The 17893-nt window shown below is 33.8% G+C and overlaps 6 protein-coding genes across 7 annotated transcripts; 4 read left to right on the forward strand and 2 right to left on the reverse strand.

Annotated features, from left to right (window-relative positions):
• Positions 1-894: 894 nt before the first annotated feature.
• On the reverse strand, positions 895-1636 carry AT5G53710 (uncharacterized protein). 2 transcript variants are annotated; one of them, NM_001345067.1, is made up of 2 exons: positions 1237-1618; positions 895-1086 (listed from the first exon to the last, which is right to left on the reverse strand). In NM_001345067.1, exons 1-2 carry the CDS (start codon positions 1575-1577, stop codon positions 972-974), a joined length of 456 nt encoding a protein of 151 aa, NP_001330783.1. In that variant the 5' UTR covers positions 1578-1618; the 3' UTR covers positions 895-971. The 2 variants fall into 2 exon arrangements, with proteins under 2 accessions (NP_001330783.1, NP_568797.1); NM_124750.2 differs by having other exon boundaries at positions 987-1636.
• An 809-nt stretch (positions 1637-2445) lies between these two features.
• Positions 2446-2836, forward strand: AT5G53720 (RNA-binding (RRM/RBD/RNP motifs) family protein; the record flags this gene model as incomplete). The annotated part of the gene is made up of 2 exons (NM_124751.1): positions 2446-2607; positions 2696-2836. 2 exons carry the CDS (start codon positions 2446-2448, stop codon positions 2834-2836), a joined length of 303 nt encoding a protein of 100 aa, NP_200183.1.
• Positions 2837-3446: 610 nt separating this feature from the next.
• On the reverse strand, positions 3447-4828 carry AT5G53730 (Late embryogenesis abundant (LEA) hydroxyproline-rich glycoprotein family). The gene has a single exon (NM_124752.4). It carries the CDS (start codon positions 4535-4537, stop codon positions 3896-3898), a length of 642 nt encoding a protein of 213 aa, NP_200184.1. The 5' UTR covers positions 4538-4828; the 3' UTR covers positions 3447-3895.
• A 2628-nt stretch (positions 4829-7456) lies between these two features.
• Positions 7457-10732, forward strand: AT5G53740 (uncharacterized protein; the record flags this gene model as incomplete). The annotated part of the gene is made up of 8 exons (NM_124753.1): positions 7457-7487; positions 7657-7767; positions 8254-8319; positions 8499-8607; positions 8748-8845; positions 9291-9423; positions 9801-9994; positions 10647-10732. 8 exons carry the CDS (start codon positions 7457-7459, stop codon positions 10730-10732), a joined length of 828 nt encoding a protein of 275 aa, NP_200185.1.
• AT5G53742 (egg cell-secreted-like protein (DUF1278)) lies at positions 9495-9842 on the forward strand (the record flags this gene model as incomplete). The annotated part of the gene is made up of 1 exon (NM_001085284.1): positions 9495-9842. The coding sequence occupies one exon, from the start codon at positions 9495-9497 to the stop codon at positions 9840-9842; it is 348 nt and encodes a 115-aa protein (NP_001078753.1).
• A 2219-nt stretch (positions 10733-12951) lies between the features above and the next one.
• Positions 12952-14782, forward strand: AT5G53750 (CBS domain-containing protein). Its single transcript, NM_124754.4, has 2 exons — positions 12952-13580; positions 13662-14782. The coding sequence occupies exons 1-2, from the start codon at positions 13240-13242 to the stop codon at positions 14545-14547; spliced, it is 1227 nt and encodes a 408-aa protein (NP_200186.2). The 5' UTR covers positions 12952-13239; the 3' UTR covers positions 14548-14782.
• Positions 14783-17893: the final 3111 nt, after the last annotated feature.

A 17893-nucleotide genomic window follows, 5' to 3' on the forward strand; every position in this document is an offset into this window, starting at 1 on the left:
AGAAATAATACGATAAATCTCTAAATTTTAAAAGATTTTAGATTACTTTTTACAAATCTTAAATGAATAATACCAAATTTTTAAAAAATCTTAATTGAATAACAACTTGTACATGACATTTAAGTCTCTAAAACTACTTTTGAAATAATAAACCAAAACCCCTCTCTAAATCTTAATCTTGTTCCTATTTTTTTCAAGTGTTTTTTTTATCAAATAAATTATGAGTAAAATCCGATTAAAATATCTCACACTATATCTCAAATCACAGAAAACAAAAATCTTTTTTTAATATACAATTTAAATCTTTTACTCCGATTTAAATATAACATTTTTGGGACAACTAGCCAAACGTTACAAGACGTCAATAAATTCCATTGACGGTTACAATTTGATGATAGGTTTGCTTTCGTTACCCTGAGTCCCTGAGTATTAGTGTGGATATCCCAAACTTCGCAATCGCAGTAATTAGGGTTATACGATTTTTGCAGTCATAAATCAAGGTAATCGGCTATGTTTTCGATACTTTTGTAATTAGTGTTTTACGAGTTTTGACTGATTACGATATCTCTGTTATGGAGGTTGATGTATTTCTCGGCTACGTGCCTCTATGATCAGTCTATTAACCATGTTCCTCTTCTACATATGTGGTGATTTGGGGAAAGACATATCAGTTTTATGTAAAAACCTTTCGTTTTTGTAAATTGTAGTGGATCTTCAAACCCTAAGCTTGAACATGAAGTTAAGTAGGTTACTTTGTGATTTTTATGCTTTAACGTTTTGTCTGGTCATTAAGCTCTTGATTTTGAATCACTTCCGGGAGATTTGTCTCTAGTTAGATTCCACTTTTGGTTAAGTGTTGTCTTGATTATGATGAAGAGAAAAAAGAGAATGAGAGCGTTAGAGAGTAAATTATGATGAAGATGAGCGTTGCAGCCAAGTTGAACAAACTCGGGAAACATATGAGAAGAGAGTCATCGATAGATCATTGGATTAAACCGAAAACATGTTTTTGCCACTTCTTGTTCTGTTTTCCCTGTTTTAGCTCTGTTTCCCCTGTTTTTGCTCTGTTTCCCATATTCTCTGTAACTTTTTCAGTTAAATAACACTGAAGTTACAAAAAGAGTTTATGATACTTACATTATGTTTTAAAAGCTAGTACCAATATACGTTTAAAGACGATATAACAACACCATAAGCTGCAAAATCTGAAGAAACATCTAAAACCCAAAATCTTACAATTCAGGTGATTCATGGATAGATTCAAGCCTTGGGATCCATTTACTCTCGTCAAAACAACTGAGAGAGGTTCTCTGATTCACAAAAGCCAGCTGCTCCAATGAAACTTGCTTCGCTAACAAGCGATCCAGCTGTTTCCTAGTTATCACCACTTTGATTCTCCTTCTTCCTTCCATAACCTTCTCTTCAGACACCAATTCATCCTCGGGACATACAGATCCGTTCTTGATCTCTGTGTTAGAAACTTGAATTTTGTTACTATCAAGATGTTTTACGCACAAACATACACCAAGTTTGGAGAGAGTCACCAAGATTTGCTTCAAGCTTAGTCTCTTCTTCATTACTGTTTTCGTTATTGGAAGCCTTAGAACAAGTAAGCTGTGAGATTCATTCACCTTCTTATTACGTGTATATATATAGACAAACACAAAGAGGCTTGTTTTGAAATATTTTTAAAAGCTTCCAATTATTAAAATCATCGGTTGTGTTTAATTTGGAGTGGATAGTAAAAATTAAAAAAGTAGGTGGGAATGTAACAGATTCGGATCAATGGGTATCTTAATGACCAAAAGAAAAATAGAGATGAAAGTCTTGAAGATGTTAACACGTGTGTACAATGGGTCGGTTCTTGCACATAAAACATTAATTTTGGACCGACTTTTTGATCCAAAACCATATGGCTTGTCAAATACTTTGTGGTATATCATGATGAAACCTACTTGATGTATATATGTATGATAATGGTGATCACTAAGACTATTTGCAATTGGAAGTCAATCCAAAATAATAAAAAAAACAGAATTGTGATTGACCTAATTTTTGTTGTTACACTTTTTAGAAGTTGATAAAGTTTACCAGCTCCATATTTAATGGAAAAAAAATTAGATATAGTCAACTTAAATGTTACTTTAAACGGTTGAACGCGGGATTATGAAATGTATTATTTTATCAATAATCTCTTCAAACCTTATCGTAAATATATAAACGGTTAGTTAACTGATTTAAAGAGAAATTTCTAGAATTTATCCAACTTAATTTTCGGTGTTTAATGCAAATCCTAATAAAAATTTGAATAACCCATTTTTTTCAAAAGAAAAATGATTTTCTCCATATCCTATTACATAAAGGATTGTTGTGTATTTCTTCTTATATATAGAGACCATTGTAAAAAAAACATCATTGCATACCCTTTAACGTAACTTCTTAGCCATGTCTCACCCAAACGATAGAGAAACAAAGATATATGTGGCAGGTTTGCCTTGGATTACAAGAACCGAAGGTCTCATAAGTTACTTCGAACGATTTGGAGAAATCGTTTATGCTAAAGTAGTTTGTGATGGAGCAACACAAAGATCAAAGGGATTTGGTTTTGTAAGCATTTAAACAACATATAATATGTAGAGTAATTATTTGATATAAATTATTATTTTTAATCATGACTTTGAGTCAATATTATTAGGTCACGTTTAGAGAAGTTGAATCTGCAACGAGAGCATGCGAGAATCCAAATCACACCATAGACGGACGAACAGTCAATTGCAAACTTGCTTATCTTGGTGCTAGGGTTCACAATTACCAACCAAACCAATACGGTTATTAATCTCAATTCTCTTTTTGGTTTCTTTCCAATTCAATTTTTTTTGCAGTGATAATTATTCATTATAATCTTTAATCTTGTATATATATTCAGGTCAACCGCTATATACATATAGATACTGGTATTTTCTCTTTCCTTTCATCTCTCAACTTTTTTTTAGTAATTGTATGATATTAACAAGGAACTAATAAAATTGATTTATTTTCTTTCATATTCAGGAACCCGTTTGATCAGCAGTATTACCTATGTTACACTATCTATCCGTATTAAAAGCAATCTCAATCTGAGACATGGGATCATCTTGTTCTGTTGGATTCTCATAGTCAACTAGGTTTTAGTTTGTCTGAATTTTATATCATTGTTTCTGTTGAGGTTTTCGTTTGTCTGACTTTTATATCATTGTTTCTGTTATAGCAGAGTATCTATGCTCTACTTTACGTAGGTTCTATCTAATTCGGAAAATTAAAGATTTAAATAAATTGTTTATTGGTTACTATTAAGGTTTCCGCAAAAAAAGGGAAATAATTAACGTAATCTACGTTTGCAAGAACATCAACTGTAATATTCTTTATTCGAGTCTTAATGAATCCATGAACCGAACCTTCTTAATTCTCTCTGCATCCTCGTATTTGTTGAAAAAACATAGAAACTAGGAAAAAGGGCTTTACTTAATTCTTCCCAAAAGTAGAGTGAAGATACAAAAAAAAAAAAAAAGTTAATGGATTTCAAGAAATACACACAAAACATGGACCACCCAACAGACTCAAATCTTTATGTGTAGAGCTCTAAAAAGATACAAGCACCATGAATTATTTAAGAGAAGAGGGAAAGTAATCAGGTGAAACATTGCTCCTGTCTATTTTCCTGTTCTTCGCCTTTTTATCCTCTGCTTTTAACTAGGGATATGCTTTGTTATTTTACAACTATATCATTCAATATAAACTGTTCAATGTAACTTTACAAGAAGTACTAATTACCAGCCCACAAACGTCGACAGAAAGAACAATTGCGCATAAGTGAAAAAAACTATAGTGTATATGTGGTTGATTATTCTATATAGTCTCATATAGTTGTAGAGCAACGAGTCCCTTGTAATGAAGCTAAGGGAGGAGTGGTCATGTTCATTCCAAAAGCCACAATTGCAAGACAATTCACATTAAACCGGTATGCACCCGAGACCCATGTCCCGATCTTCCACCGTAGTTTCCCGTCCATCTTCATACCGATGATTATTTTACCAGTTGACCGTTCACGACTGATTTGATAACCAAAGGACTGGGCAACGGGTAGCTCAGTCCCTTGAAGAAACGCTGTCAAGAGATTGATTTCTTCATGGGATTGATAAAAAGGCGGTAGAGAGGCCTCTGATGTGATTTGTTGTCCCCTATACGCTGCATATACGAGTAGCTTGTCGTAGTAGATCCCGACTTTTTTGTTAGGGTTTTTGGAGAAGAGAGTTAGTTGGACTGAAGAGTTGAGGAGATGAGTGGAGGAGGTGGTGAGGTTGAGGCTGTATATATCGGCTTCTGTGAGGGAGAACTCGGGTCTCTCGGGGTGGAGGATGAGCCAAACGAGGAAGATGATGAGGAGAAGGCCAGAGAAGAAAGTTGAGAATGTGAAAAATAGTTTCTTGTGGCGATTGTTGATGTTAATCCCTCCTTTCTTGGCGCAATGTTTTGGAGAAGTTATGGAGATTTGAGACATTTGGAGAGAGAGATGATGATGATGAAGAAGACCAAGAAGAGGGACAGAGAAGAATGAGAGAAGGTGAATGGGTTAATAAAGAGTGGAAGAAGAAAGCTATAAGCACTTAAGCGGCAATTATCTTTGTGTCTTTAGTAATGCTTTTTTTACTTAGTTTGTTACTTGGTGAAGGTGTGAAAATATTGGCCGTTGGATTAGTGATAAATGGACTTCTGTTTTCTTGCGGTCGTTCTTTTGCTTTATGTATATATTTGCGTGAACGTTTTAGTTACTTATATTATTATACATGCTTGATTAGTTAAGGAAAACACCAAATAATCAATAAAGTTAACACATCGTGAGACTTTGAAATGTCTTGAAAAGCTTCTTTTTCTTGCACACTTTGCGTTTTTCTTTAACTTCAAATGATTAATGTTTTGTGAGATCGTGCATGGTAAGTTTTGATATCACCCAAAGTTAAAAGATAACATGTCATGAGAAGAAACCGATATAGATCCATATATAATTAAAGACCTAAGATGTGTATAGAATAAAGCATAAGTCCATTATATAGTATCGATCATTTTGTTAGTTGAAGACTTAGATGATTAGACCGGTATGAAAATGATAAAGAAGGAAAGTTGTTGAACAAAATATATATTTTGGTCAAGAAGCTATGTGTGTATATTTGATGTTTCAAGTGCTTGAAATTTTTAGTTTATTTCAAGTACTTTAAAGTAGGATTGGTTTTGAATGCCAGCAATTTTTTCCATCTGATGTCCATTGTCTTTTATTTAGATTCTTCATCTATAATATTTAATATATAAGTAAATTGGTCTTCTTCTTTTTTTCCAAAGTAATTAAACTGGTCTCTTAAAATATACTATGATAATTAAATAAATGGTTTTAGGTCGTCAACCGGTAAAAGCACTTTTAATTTCTTTAAGAAAATTAATGTCTTGTATTAAGCAATAAAAGATTACTATATAAGAACTTTGTTATCAAATATTCTTATGCATATGAATATAAGAAAGAGCACGAGTCTTAGGGTCCGAAGATCCTTTTGTCGGAACCTATACTGTTATACGGTCTCTTGCTCGGTTTGTAGTAGTTTCATGGGACAAGCCATATACGTATTACTATTATTTTTGAAATATAAAACTATATGCTATAAAATTACTACAAGTATACAAGAATCAACGCCTCCAAATTTCTTTTAAAAGTTTCATATATCCTATGAAAAGCTTAGATTTTTTCCTCCACAAAAGCAGCTTTTCACATTATTTAATATAATTGGATAATACCTATTTTATCATATGGGATCAATAAGAACATCATATATGTTTTTTTAAAAACGTCTTTTTGTTGATAAATTTGTTTTCTTTTCCTAAATCAATATAAATAAAATTATGTGGTTTTATGAATACGGGGTTTTCTAAATTGCAAAAAAAGAATATAAAATCGGATAATCAGACTATAAAGTTTTCTGAAATGTGTTAATGTCTCGGAAGACATGAGGAATCAATAATTAGCTTTTTCATAAGGAGAAAATATTAAAAAATAGAGAGGAAAAAACCGTGGAAGCATCTCAATCATTTCATGGGGGCCTTTTTGTGTCTTTATGTAGCCGTTCCTTTTACGCTAAGGAAAGATAGAGCAACTCGTATATGCATCCAAATTTCTTTAGAATTCAAAGTAACATTTATACTCTGAAAAATATATTACTCTCTCAGATATTTTATTCATAGATTGTAATAAGTTGGAAAACTAAGTAGAAGAGATGATTCGTATATTCAAAACGTAGTGGATCTATCCATACTCTATTTTAGGGTTCTCCCTTGTACAATGGCCCTAGAAGTTATGTATATATATATATACAAGAAAGCTTACAAAGATAGAAAAGTCATATTAAACTTAAGCCTCTTCGACAATATGTATCGTCAATTCCCGACGCATATTATTGTGCAATAAAATGGGACCTCTAACTCCAGAAACTGGAAAAAACAAAAAGAAGAGAAACGATAACAATGCAAATGTATGGTTTTTCTATATTAATTTTTATTATATATATGAAGACTTATTTCATTTTTTAGAATGAATGATTTATCATTGATAAACTACTCCATGGACTTTGGTAGTGTGCGATTTATAATCTTCTTCACTTCTTTTAAAATACTTTCTGAAAAATTGTTCATCATCATAATGTTCTTGCTTTGAACCTAGCTTTTTTGTGTATTACGGTTTAATTATTCAGACAATGAAGTGGGAAAAAGAGACTTTGCTTTTCGTTTCCTTGCGTCTTTAAAAGTCACTTTTTGTTGATTTTTTCTCACCTAGTTTCAAAAGTTTTGTGTGCTAAGTCACTGCTAACGAAAAGTGAGTTATTACCAGAACCAAAATATATGAGACTAATGTTGTTGGCTCTACGGTTGAGTAGGAGAATTTAACTCTTGCAACCTACACATCCGCAGTTTAAACTTTAGACATGTATGTTCGATTGGTTAAGGTTGTAGATAACGGTTTTTTGGTGTTGTAGAATTAGGTTATAGTTTAAGATTTTGTTATATTTTTTGCAAAATTTTCGAAATGATTTGTAAATATATTAGTTTTTTTTTATATTGTAAATAATATTATATAGTTCTTCTACCTCGTAAATTATTTTTTTTATGGTGTAATTTTTCGTAACTTCTAAATAAATAAATTAATATATTAAGTATAGCATGTAAAATCTATATTAATACGTACCATATTATATAGATGTCTAAAAGTAAATAAATTTTATGCATAGATAATACCATAAATATAATTATAAATGTATATGTTATTTCTTTGTGTGTGCCATACTGCTATATATAAATTTTTGGATTTGTCTTTTTGGCGGGCCAACCGAATGGGGCAGCATGATGTGAACGGGATTTGTTGTGGAGTTAAGTGAACTTTATGCAACTTGGAATCTCCATTATTCGCTCTGGTAAAAAGATTAACTATAGAAAAGTTATAAGATAATAAGAAGATATCAATACAAAGTACTGAGGCAAGACAAAAAAATGAACGATGTCGCAAAAAAAATAGGAACCTGTCAGACCGCCGTGCGACCACCCCGGCTAGGGTAAACCGAGCCGAGTAACGATCCTCTACAGCACCGGATGCGTCCGAGGACAATCGTAGCCGTCAATCACGCTCTAGCCGCACGGTCATGGTTCATCAACCAGGGTTTAGGGCCTGTCTCTTGAGAAATCAAGGAAACAGAGGTACGAGCCTATAGAACAGATCCTGTTCAAGTAAGGTCGTGACCATTGCTGCTCTCTCAATGTTATATATCCGGCAACATTGTTTTTCAAAATAGCGATGTGGGACAAAGTTATATAAAGATCACATTAGAAAAGCATGCATGGGTCGTGATATATGGACTAAGGCCCACTTAATTATCATATAAAGCCCCTCCCTAAATTAGCGTTGAAAATTATCATTAAGTCAATATGATTTGCGAAGTATAGGCGTATAGCTATTAAGTGTGATAAATTCGTTCTCAATTATGTGCGGGTAACAAAGCTATCTTCATTATATCAGACGATGTTGAAACTTTTTTTTTTGTTTTTCTGCCGATGTGAAGATATAACCTATTAGAACAAGCAAAGCAGTCATTCATGTCCCAATCATTTTTTTATTTCATGCTATGATCCGAAAATTTTGTTCCTTTCTTGGATTACCAATGATGAAACCTAGAAGAACTACAGATTTGACGTCTCTCAGTGACTGCATAGCCGCTCGTTGTGATAGCTTGCTTCTGGGGAAGTCTCACAGTAAACAGATATTAATTACATAATCTGTATAACCTTAAACGCCAAACTAAATGTTGTGTTATAATACTCCTCCTTTCTAATGACAAACACTGAGCTTCTATACAACCATTACTAAACCCTAGAGAAAAATATTTCATATCATTTTGAAACTGAAGAATTGATGGAGGTTTATTATTTAGTAATAAACCTTTCCAAAAATAGGCGTATGCCGTTTAAAAGCAGAGAGAACACGATATTCTTTAGTAAAAGGCGAAAGAATAGTTCGCTATGCCCTCACTGCACGGCTCCGTGAGTCTTACCGAGTTGCTCTCGCTCTCTTTATATACTTTGTTTTACTCTGTTCCTGAGTATCCTGCCCGATGTGGGATCTAGCAAATCAATTAGCAAGCTTTTGATAGATTAATAAGGGCTTAAACTGATCCTTATAGCCCATTTCAGTTAAGCCCAACTATGTTGTTAATGTTCTGCCATGACGGAGCTAGATTGAAAGGAATGAATCCTAGAAATGCTGAAGAAAGAAAGTACAGTATATATGTTTTGCTGTTATTACATAAAACTGTTACATATTAAAGTCGTTGATTAAGCATGTTTCTAACAAAAATACAATGTAAACAGTCAACGTAGTTTTTTTTTTCTTTCTTTTATATTCTCTTGAATTTATTGTTTAGAACCTATATACAACTTGAGTGAGTCAATTTGTAACAGTGTAACACTTCCATGTTTTTATTCAAAGATTGTCAAAACGGATGACTCAAGGGTAACTCTCGGATTTAACTTGAGCTACTCTATAAATTGTTCATTTCTTTTGAATACCAAAACCATCCCAGTCAAGCAATTTCACTCTATCTCCTCTGACTCAAAAGAAAAATAAGGAAACAATATATACGTGCAATGGAAGGTAGGATCGAAGCTCTTCTCTCCACTATTCTAGTTGTGACGACTCTGTGTGCCAACTACTCTATTGACACCAGGACAAGCCGAGGGACTCGTGACACCGCAATTTCTTTCTATTCCTGGTTCTCCAATTGATCTCACAAAATGTTGGTCATCACTCCTCAACATTCAAGGTTGTAAAATCGAGATCTTTAAATCTGTTTTTAAGTGGTAAGTTTGAAAACGTTGGACCAACATGCTGCAAGGCGTTTACGGAGGTGGATGCAAAGTGTTGGCCAAAAATGTTTCCGTTGAATCCATTATTCCCTCCTCTTCTCAAGGATGGTTGCTCTCGCATCATCTCTGGCGCACCAACACACACGAAACCTCAATTCCTTGTCATCCCTGGTTCTCCGATCGATCTCACAAAATGTTTGTCATCACTTGTTAACGTTGAAGGTTGCGTAACTGAAATCTACAAATCAGTTTTCACAGGAAAGTTTGGTAATGTTGGATATATGTGCTGCAAGGCGTTTTCAGCTGTGGATGTAAAATGTTGGCCACAAATGTTTCCGCTAAATCCGTTCTTCCCTCCTCTTCTCAAGAAGGAATGTTCTCCTATCAACGCAGCCACTCCTACACACAAATGAAAGTAACTACAAAACCTGTCAGACCGCCGTGCGACCACCCCAGCAAGGTAGAACCGAACCGAGTAACGATCCTCTACAGCACCGAATGCGTCCGAGGACGATCGTAGCCGTCAATCACGCTCTAGCCGCACGGTCATGGTTCATCAACCAGGGTAAAGGGCCTGTCTCTTGAGAAATCAAGGAAACAGAGGTACGAGCCTATAGAACAGATCCTGTTCAAGTAAGGTCGTGACACATGTTGCTCTCTCAATCTTATATATACAGCAACATTTGTTTTCAAATTAGCGATGTGGGAGAAATTAAATATCAAATTAGAAAAGTATGCATGGGTAGTGGGGAAGGCCCACTTAATTATATAATCTATATAAAAAAAGCCCATCATATAATTTGCGAAGTATAGCAATTGATGTGTGATAAAATAGGTTCTCAGTCTTGTTTCTGAGTATAATTATGTGCGGGTAACAAAGCTATCTTAACAGCCTTATACGCAGAACCAGAACATGTGAAAACATAACCTGTTAGAACAAGCAAAGCAGTATCATTCATGTCCCAATAATTGTTTCTTTAAGTGATTTGAAACTTTTCTTCCTTTCTTGGATTACCTTTGATGAAACCTAGAACAATTACAGATGATAGAGATCATTGTATATAAATACCATAGTTTGTGAATCAATAAAATCAAGTCAGTTCAATACCTTATTCTACATGGTATCAGAGCAGTCGATCTTTGTGGATCATAATTAAAGCTTCCGCATTATAGTTTTTGTAATCAAGAAAAGATTATGAAGATGGTGATCACTGAAGGAGAAGACGGTGCCTCCGACGGTGGAAATGAAAACGACGAAGATGTCGGCATGTTAAGGGATGGAGGTTACGTGATTGTTTCTTAATCACATGGGTATTATTTTTCCAAAACTTTAAGTCGTTGGTTTTCTATGTTTTTAATAGGATTGGTTTTGGTTTTTCTTTTTCTTTTTATGTTACTGGAATTATTCTTGAGTTAAGAAATTTTCAGAGTTTTTGTGTTCTTAGTAAGAGAGTTTGGTAATAGTTTTACCGTTACGGGGGAGTTTGGTTATGGTTTAGCCATTAGTAGAGTTTGTGGAACATTCATGTTTTTAGGTCATGTTTAGTCCCGAGTTATAGACCGTCCAAGATAAAGATGATTGTTTGTGGAGCAGCATAATTTGTGTACACGGGATGTATTCCCTTTTACCAAGACCGAAGACATGATGAAGTTCCACCCCAAGAATGAAGTTTATACCCTAAGATGTTTATTTACATGATTTGTCCGTCCTCGACATATTGTCCACGACATACGTGTTCCGCTTTGTGATTGCAAAGTTTGCGTTTTGCGTACCACGTTTGTCGTGCGGGGGAGTATTGGGGATATATGTTATCCGATTAGGATTAGTACAATATCTTTGATGATAGAGTTTCTAACCTATATTTTAGGGATTTATGTTTATCTTTTGATAGAAATCATTGTATATAAATACCATAGTTTGTGAATCAATAAAATCAAGTCAGTTCAATACCTTATTCTACATTTACGTCTCTCAGTGACTACATGGCCACTCGTTAGTAATTAAATGCATATACGTACGATACACATAAATTTGGCTCTATGTGCAATTTGCAAATTTTAATGTCATAAATAAAGCGTTAGAATAATCATGCATGCTCTAAACATATAGGGATGATGTTACTTACCTAGAAAATGAAAATAACTTGCAAGTAGCAAACACAACACAAAAAGAAATGTTACAAAACTTGGCCAACTTGTTCCATGACGTACGACGTTTTAAGGTTTTGAACAATAAAACGTGTTTTTCCACTTCAAACGACATGAAGAGACAAAAGGTTGGTACCAGTTACGAATTCTACAAAGTACTTATTTTGGAATTACTTAGCCAAATTAGTTAGGCTTTTTGTCTTGACATCTTTTGGCTTAACATAATAAGATCTAATTGAGAGTTAAGACTAATTATCAGGTTTTACTTACAATTTGGTAGTTTTTTTAGGATCTCCAGTAACTAATAAAATGTTTCGTATTGGCTCAGAATATTTGGCAAAAGAGCATGAGAAACGTTAAGAACATAAGACAATTAATTAAGTCCAACCCGGTGACAGCTTGTTGGAGTAAAAGTAAAATTAAATTCAAAAGTGGTGTTAAAAATTTGTTTTCTATCATTAAAAGCGACAAAAGTTTATCATTTTAGTAGTTTTCTAACCAAATAGTATCATAATCACATAAGTGTGTTATGTATACATTTCATGGGTCTCGATTCTCGACCAATAGAAATCTTTCGTTATCGTACCTATCAAAAAGTGAATATTTTTCATTACTTTTTATAAAAACATAACTATCGAGTATGGACCTTTTTATATGTATGTTCTTACAAGTTGTTAGATCACACCTATCCGCAAACAATAGGTCATTATATTTTAACTATAAACATTGGGGTCATATGTCCTCGTATTCATTTAGCTTTTGCCCCTTATCGGATATAGTTTTAGTTGAGAATCAAAATTTGTTTCCCTGATTCTCTCAATATATATGAGCTAGTTTGGTAAACTTATGAGAGTTTTGTCTTATTATCCATGTTTAAATGTTGATGTGAAGATTCGTTAATAGAGTTTTTTTTTTTTTCTGAAATTTGACACTGTAAGTACAATGAAATTTGTTCTAAGGATTAAGATCAAGAGATATTCCTCAGCTATAATATAGAAGAATGAATGGAAATGTAATATTCTTCTATAATTTATATTCATCTTTATCTCTTTATCTTTGGAAAACAAAAGAAATCTCTATCTCTTTATTCATTCAATTCATACTTACCACTTACCAGTTTAGATATGAGTCATAAGAGAAGGACATGATCAAAATAAAAGATTAGACTGAAGAAATTGTATTTAATTTTCGTTTTTTTTTTTTGTAAAAAGAGAAATAAAAGTATAGTAAATCAGTAGTGGAGTAATCTATGATTTCATTGATGAATAAGAGATTACATTAATCTTGAATATACAAAATAAAAATAAAAATTAAATCATTTTACTGAAAATTATTTGAATACTCAATTCTAAAATATAAAGATAATTTTTTCTAGCCTATCATAGTTTAACAAATAAATCACAAAAGTTTTCTTAGTCAGCATATTAATTAAATTCCTAAACATTATAGTAAAAACAAAAAATCTACCTGTAATAAACACAAAAAAACAAAAAGGTAAAAAAAATCTATCTGTACACAACCCTAGACCAAGTAGTTTTGTGTTTATGTACTTTAACACCGTACCCATCTCTCTTCTCCTTTATAACCACTTCTTCCTCTGTCTTCTCTCTCCATCTTCTCCTTCACATTCTCTGCAAAAAAAAAAAAAAAAATTCTTCTTTTATGGCATTAACCCTTTTGTCTCACGAATTATCTGACCTCTGTATCGGTAAGCCACCTTTACGGTGTCTCTCCGTCGCCACAGCCACCGTAGCTGACGCCATCGCCGCTCTCAAATCCTCTGACGAACCGTTCCTCACCGTATGGAGCTGTAATCACGATGAGAAAACAGATGATAATGATAAGTGTGAGTGTTTGGGTAAGATCTGTATGGCTGATGTAATCTGTTACCTATCCAAATTCGACAACAATGTTTTGTCTCTTTCCTCTGCTTTCGACGCATCTGTCTCTGTTCTTCTTCCCAAATCTCGTGCCCTCGTCGTCCATGTTCAATCTTCTTGCAGGTATGTTACAAATCCAGACATTGGTTCTGTTTCTTAATGCTCTGTTTTTTTGTTCTGTTTCCTAAAGTCCTGTTTTTGCAGTTTGATTGAAGCTATTGATCTGATAATCAAAGGAGCACAGAATCTGATTGTTCCGATTCATACGAAATCAATCACAAAGAGAAGACAACAACAAAAACTTCTGAAACGAAACGTCGTCGTTTCACTCACCAACGCAACTTCAACAACCCACAAAAACAGCCGAGAATTCTGCTGGATCACACAAGAAGACATTATTCGATTCCTTCTCGATTCCATTAGCGTTTTCTCTCCATTACCGTCGCTTTCTATCTCCGATCTTGGAGTTATCAATAGTACACACACTATCCTCGCCGTTGATTACTACTCCTCAGCTGCTTCCGCCGTCTCTGCCATCTCTCGTGCCATCTTGGACAATGTCTCTGTCGCGGTGGTTGGTAAAGGATGTGATCAAGAAGATCCATGTATGGTTTTGATAGGCGAGATTTCACCGATGACACTCGCTTGCTGCGATGAAACTGCCGTAGCAGCGGTTGCTACACTCTCTGCCGGAGATTTAATGTCCTATATCGACGGTAGTGGTCCGCCGGAGAGTCTAGTTGGAGTAGTTAGGAATCGTTTGGAAGATAAAGGGATGGTTGGATTAATCTCACTCATTGATTCTTTGTCGTTGTCGTCGGGGTCTTCCTCGGATGAAGAATCTCCGGCGGGGAAGACGAGAATGACTTCTTCGTATGGGAGGTCGGTGAGTAGCGCGGCGAGGATGGCTAGGAAATCGGTGGCGATAGTGTGTAATCGGAAGAGTTCTTTAATGGCGGTGATGATACAAGCTATTGCTCATAGAGTGAGTTATGTGTGGGTGATTGATGAAGATGGTTGTTTGATTGGTATGGTTACTTTTGTTGATATATTGAAACTTTTTAGGGAATTTTTGGATGATGAAAACTAAAATCATATGATATAGTTCAGTTTTATTTTGATTTTTGTTAGAAATTATTGAAATCTAGCAACGAAAATTTGTTGTTTAAGTTGGTTAAATAGGCCATAATACAAAAGTTCTTGCAATACATTTGGTTTATATATTTTCTTTGGTGACCAGGAAGTTTCTGGTTTATCAACGTTTATTTACATGTGTTCTTAAATTTTGATCTTTGGATCTAATGATAGTCTAATGAAGTTCGTTGTTCATGGGTTGCATATAACAAAAATGTAGAATTAAAACGTTAAGAATTTGGATTAATTCAACACCTTTGTGTGAGATTATGTGTATTGTAGGTTGTACAATCGGAATCAGTAATTATGTAAATAGGTTAGTTAGACCACGTATTTTGGCTGCAATATGGGTTTCACGTCTAAACCTAAAGAAAGCAACACTTGATGAGTCTCACGTCTAATTGAATTACTCAAAATCTATTGTTGTTATTTCGTGTCTAAAAGCTTTGTAACAATGACATATTGATATCTCAATGAACAATTATAAACACAAAAGGCGAAACAAGCAATCAATAACACGTAAATGGTGAAGTTGATGGACGAAAATGAAAGATTGATTCTCTTTAGTTATACACACTTGGTTAGTACAAAATTGAAATATGGCCTATAGAGATTTGGTTATATTTGGGCCAGTCAATGATAAATTGTACAGCTTGCTGGTCAAATGCCACGTGATATTAAAATCGTCCATTGCGTTTGGTGCATGTTTTTAAATGTGCGTCTCTTGTGTCTTTGTCTCGTTGTGAGTGTGAAAGCTGACTGCTTCACACAAAAGAGTGTAAGTTGTTTGAATAATTAAAAGTCTTCTGAAGATTCACATCTTCTGACAGCAATATATACATTGTGATATGCATGTATCTTAGGGTTAAGACAAACCTAACAAGCATGATATATATTGGCATGGGTTCTTTATTGGCATGTTCGATAAAATTCCGTTGGTGTTCAATATGAGAACAATGCATATATAGTTAGGCTGATTGACTTTTATTAGTGCAAAATTTGATATTTAGATATGTAAATATCAAATTTTACACGTGATCATTGTTTTTACAATTTGCGTTAAAAATGTTTTGTGTCAAATTTAACAGTGAGAATATGCTACCAATGGATGTTAAAGGAAATCTTGCCCTGAAACTAAAATGATTCATCAATGTAAGACAAAAAAAATCAACTAAAAAAATGTTACATATGCGTTTGTGGTTTGCATTTCTATATCGTAAAAGGTGTTTGAAGTAAAAAGGAAAAGCTGCACAAACAATGAAATAAATGACTCGCTTGTAACAAGAATGGTTAGATTCATACTAACTTCGTAAATGTGAGGGGCAAGTCATGATTTTCGAAAAAGACTCATAACAGAAAAAAGAAAAGATTCGGTAACTTAGACGAGCATTGGTATAATGATGATGTATAAGTATAACACTATATGGTATATACGAAATGATTCGGAAACTTATGCTTGGAGGACATTGTTTCTCTTGCATAGCTTACATAACCTATATGAAGTCGTGGAAACAAAAAATATCACAAAACATCTACTGATCTAGAAATGCTGAATTGTCATATATATGTAGTTGCTTCTATTATTCCAATGAATCTATTAGGACATGTGCTGGATTTCCCTAAAGTTGGACCAATAAGGACACGCTTTTGTATTTTAGACCTCATGATAACTATAAATTCTGATGCGTAGTAAAACACCAAATTAAAGTGGATAATTGTGTACTTAATTATGCCCTTTTTAGTACCGATATGTGGTCATTGTACCATTGTTGATTGATTCAAAGAAGACAAATTATTTGAAGTTCCAAAAAACAAATACCGTCTTTTTTTGTTTGTTGATTTTAAACAGGAAAAGAGAAAAACATGTTATTTCGATTCATGTTTGTTACATATTGCGTATGTACTTAATTATGCCCTTTTTATAATTTTATTTGGTGGTCCTAAATTTTTGCTTGGACGTTAGTGATGGGTCTCTTTCACGAGTCTCCTCAATGATTGATGAGATTTACCTCTTTCACAAATTGTCCATGGACCCTATTTTTTTTAGTTATTCAGAAAAAAAAAACTGAGAAGGCTAATATTGAGATTATATGTTTAGTTGTAGTTGACGACTCAAACTTTGATGATTCTAAACTATATATTTTTCGATTTCACACGAACACGAAGAAGGGAATGAATTTTTTGATACAATTCGACGATCTACGTTTTGATGGTGATATATATAAAGCTGTTTCACAAGAATTCACTATTCTCTAAGGAGCATCCACATTGTATAACTAACATATGTGTCTTCCCACACTAATTCAATTATTAAAATGTGAAAGTTGTTTTTAAATAGAGACTCCCTTCCCAAAATGTTTTAATTGAGACACATTAAGACATTTTGAGAGTGATATCATTTAAAAACATCCAAACATTTTAATAATTATATTTTTAAAGGAAGACACAAACATTCAGATGTGCAATGTGGATGGTCTAAAGACCTTATAGTGTATTTCGATTTTAATCAGAATCTCAAACTAGTATGTACTTTTTTTTTTTAGTGTGTCAATACTTGATTTCATTCATTCAAAGACAAATGAAAAACATAGTACAAGGATTCAAATATCCAAAGTTTTGTAAATGAAAGTGGAAAAACATTCATAAATGCAATATAAAGATTGTAAAGATAATTCCACTTTTGCTTCACAAGCACTTGAAGGCAATATAGCTTGATAGCTTCTTGGCGCAAGCGGACTCATGGTGAGTCGCGGGCACATCCACGAGTACTTGGAGAAGTGAGAGATTATTCACGGTCGAGATCTCAAACTAGTGCTAGATCTCTAGCTAGTTTTACACATGCGACACTCGTGACTTGTGAGTTCATTAACCAAAGCTTCCAAGCAACCAAAGTGAATTTACGGGAGCTCAATCTCTTCATCATTTGAAGCCCTCTAACTCTCCCAGTGTGACCAAATTGACCGTTTGCAAAAAAGCAAATTCTTAATTGGGTTGTTCACGATATTAAAATTGCATCCTCACATGCAAAACAAATAAAATCACGAAATTTCGTTAATTGTTTTCCACAAAATCACTCTTCACCGTCAACATCTACACAACTAACAAGATCTCTTCCATTATCCAAAGGATCTCTTATATCAACGAGATGATTAGGACAACATATATAGAGGAACTCCATACACAATTAGGTAAACTTATACAACAACATTTAAAAAATAACTTTTTTTTTTTTTTGTGGGCATGCACACACACACGCACACGTATGACTTAAATCTCATGTAACTGTAAAGACTAATGTGGAG

The sequence above is a fragment of the Arabidopsis thaliana genome, chromosome 5 (assembly GCF_000001735.4).
Source record: "Arabidopsis thaliana chromosome 5, partial sequence".
NCBI classification, from domain to species: Eukaryota; Viridiplantae; Streptophyta; class Magnoliopsida; order Brassicales; family Brassicaceae; genus Arabidopsis; species Arabidopsis thaliana.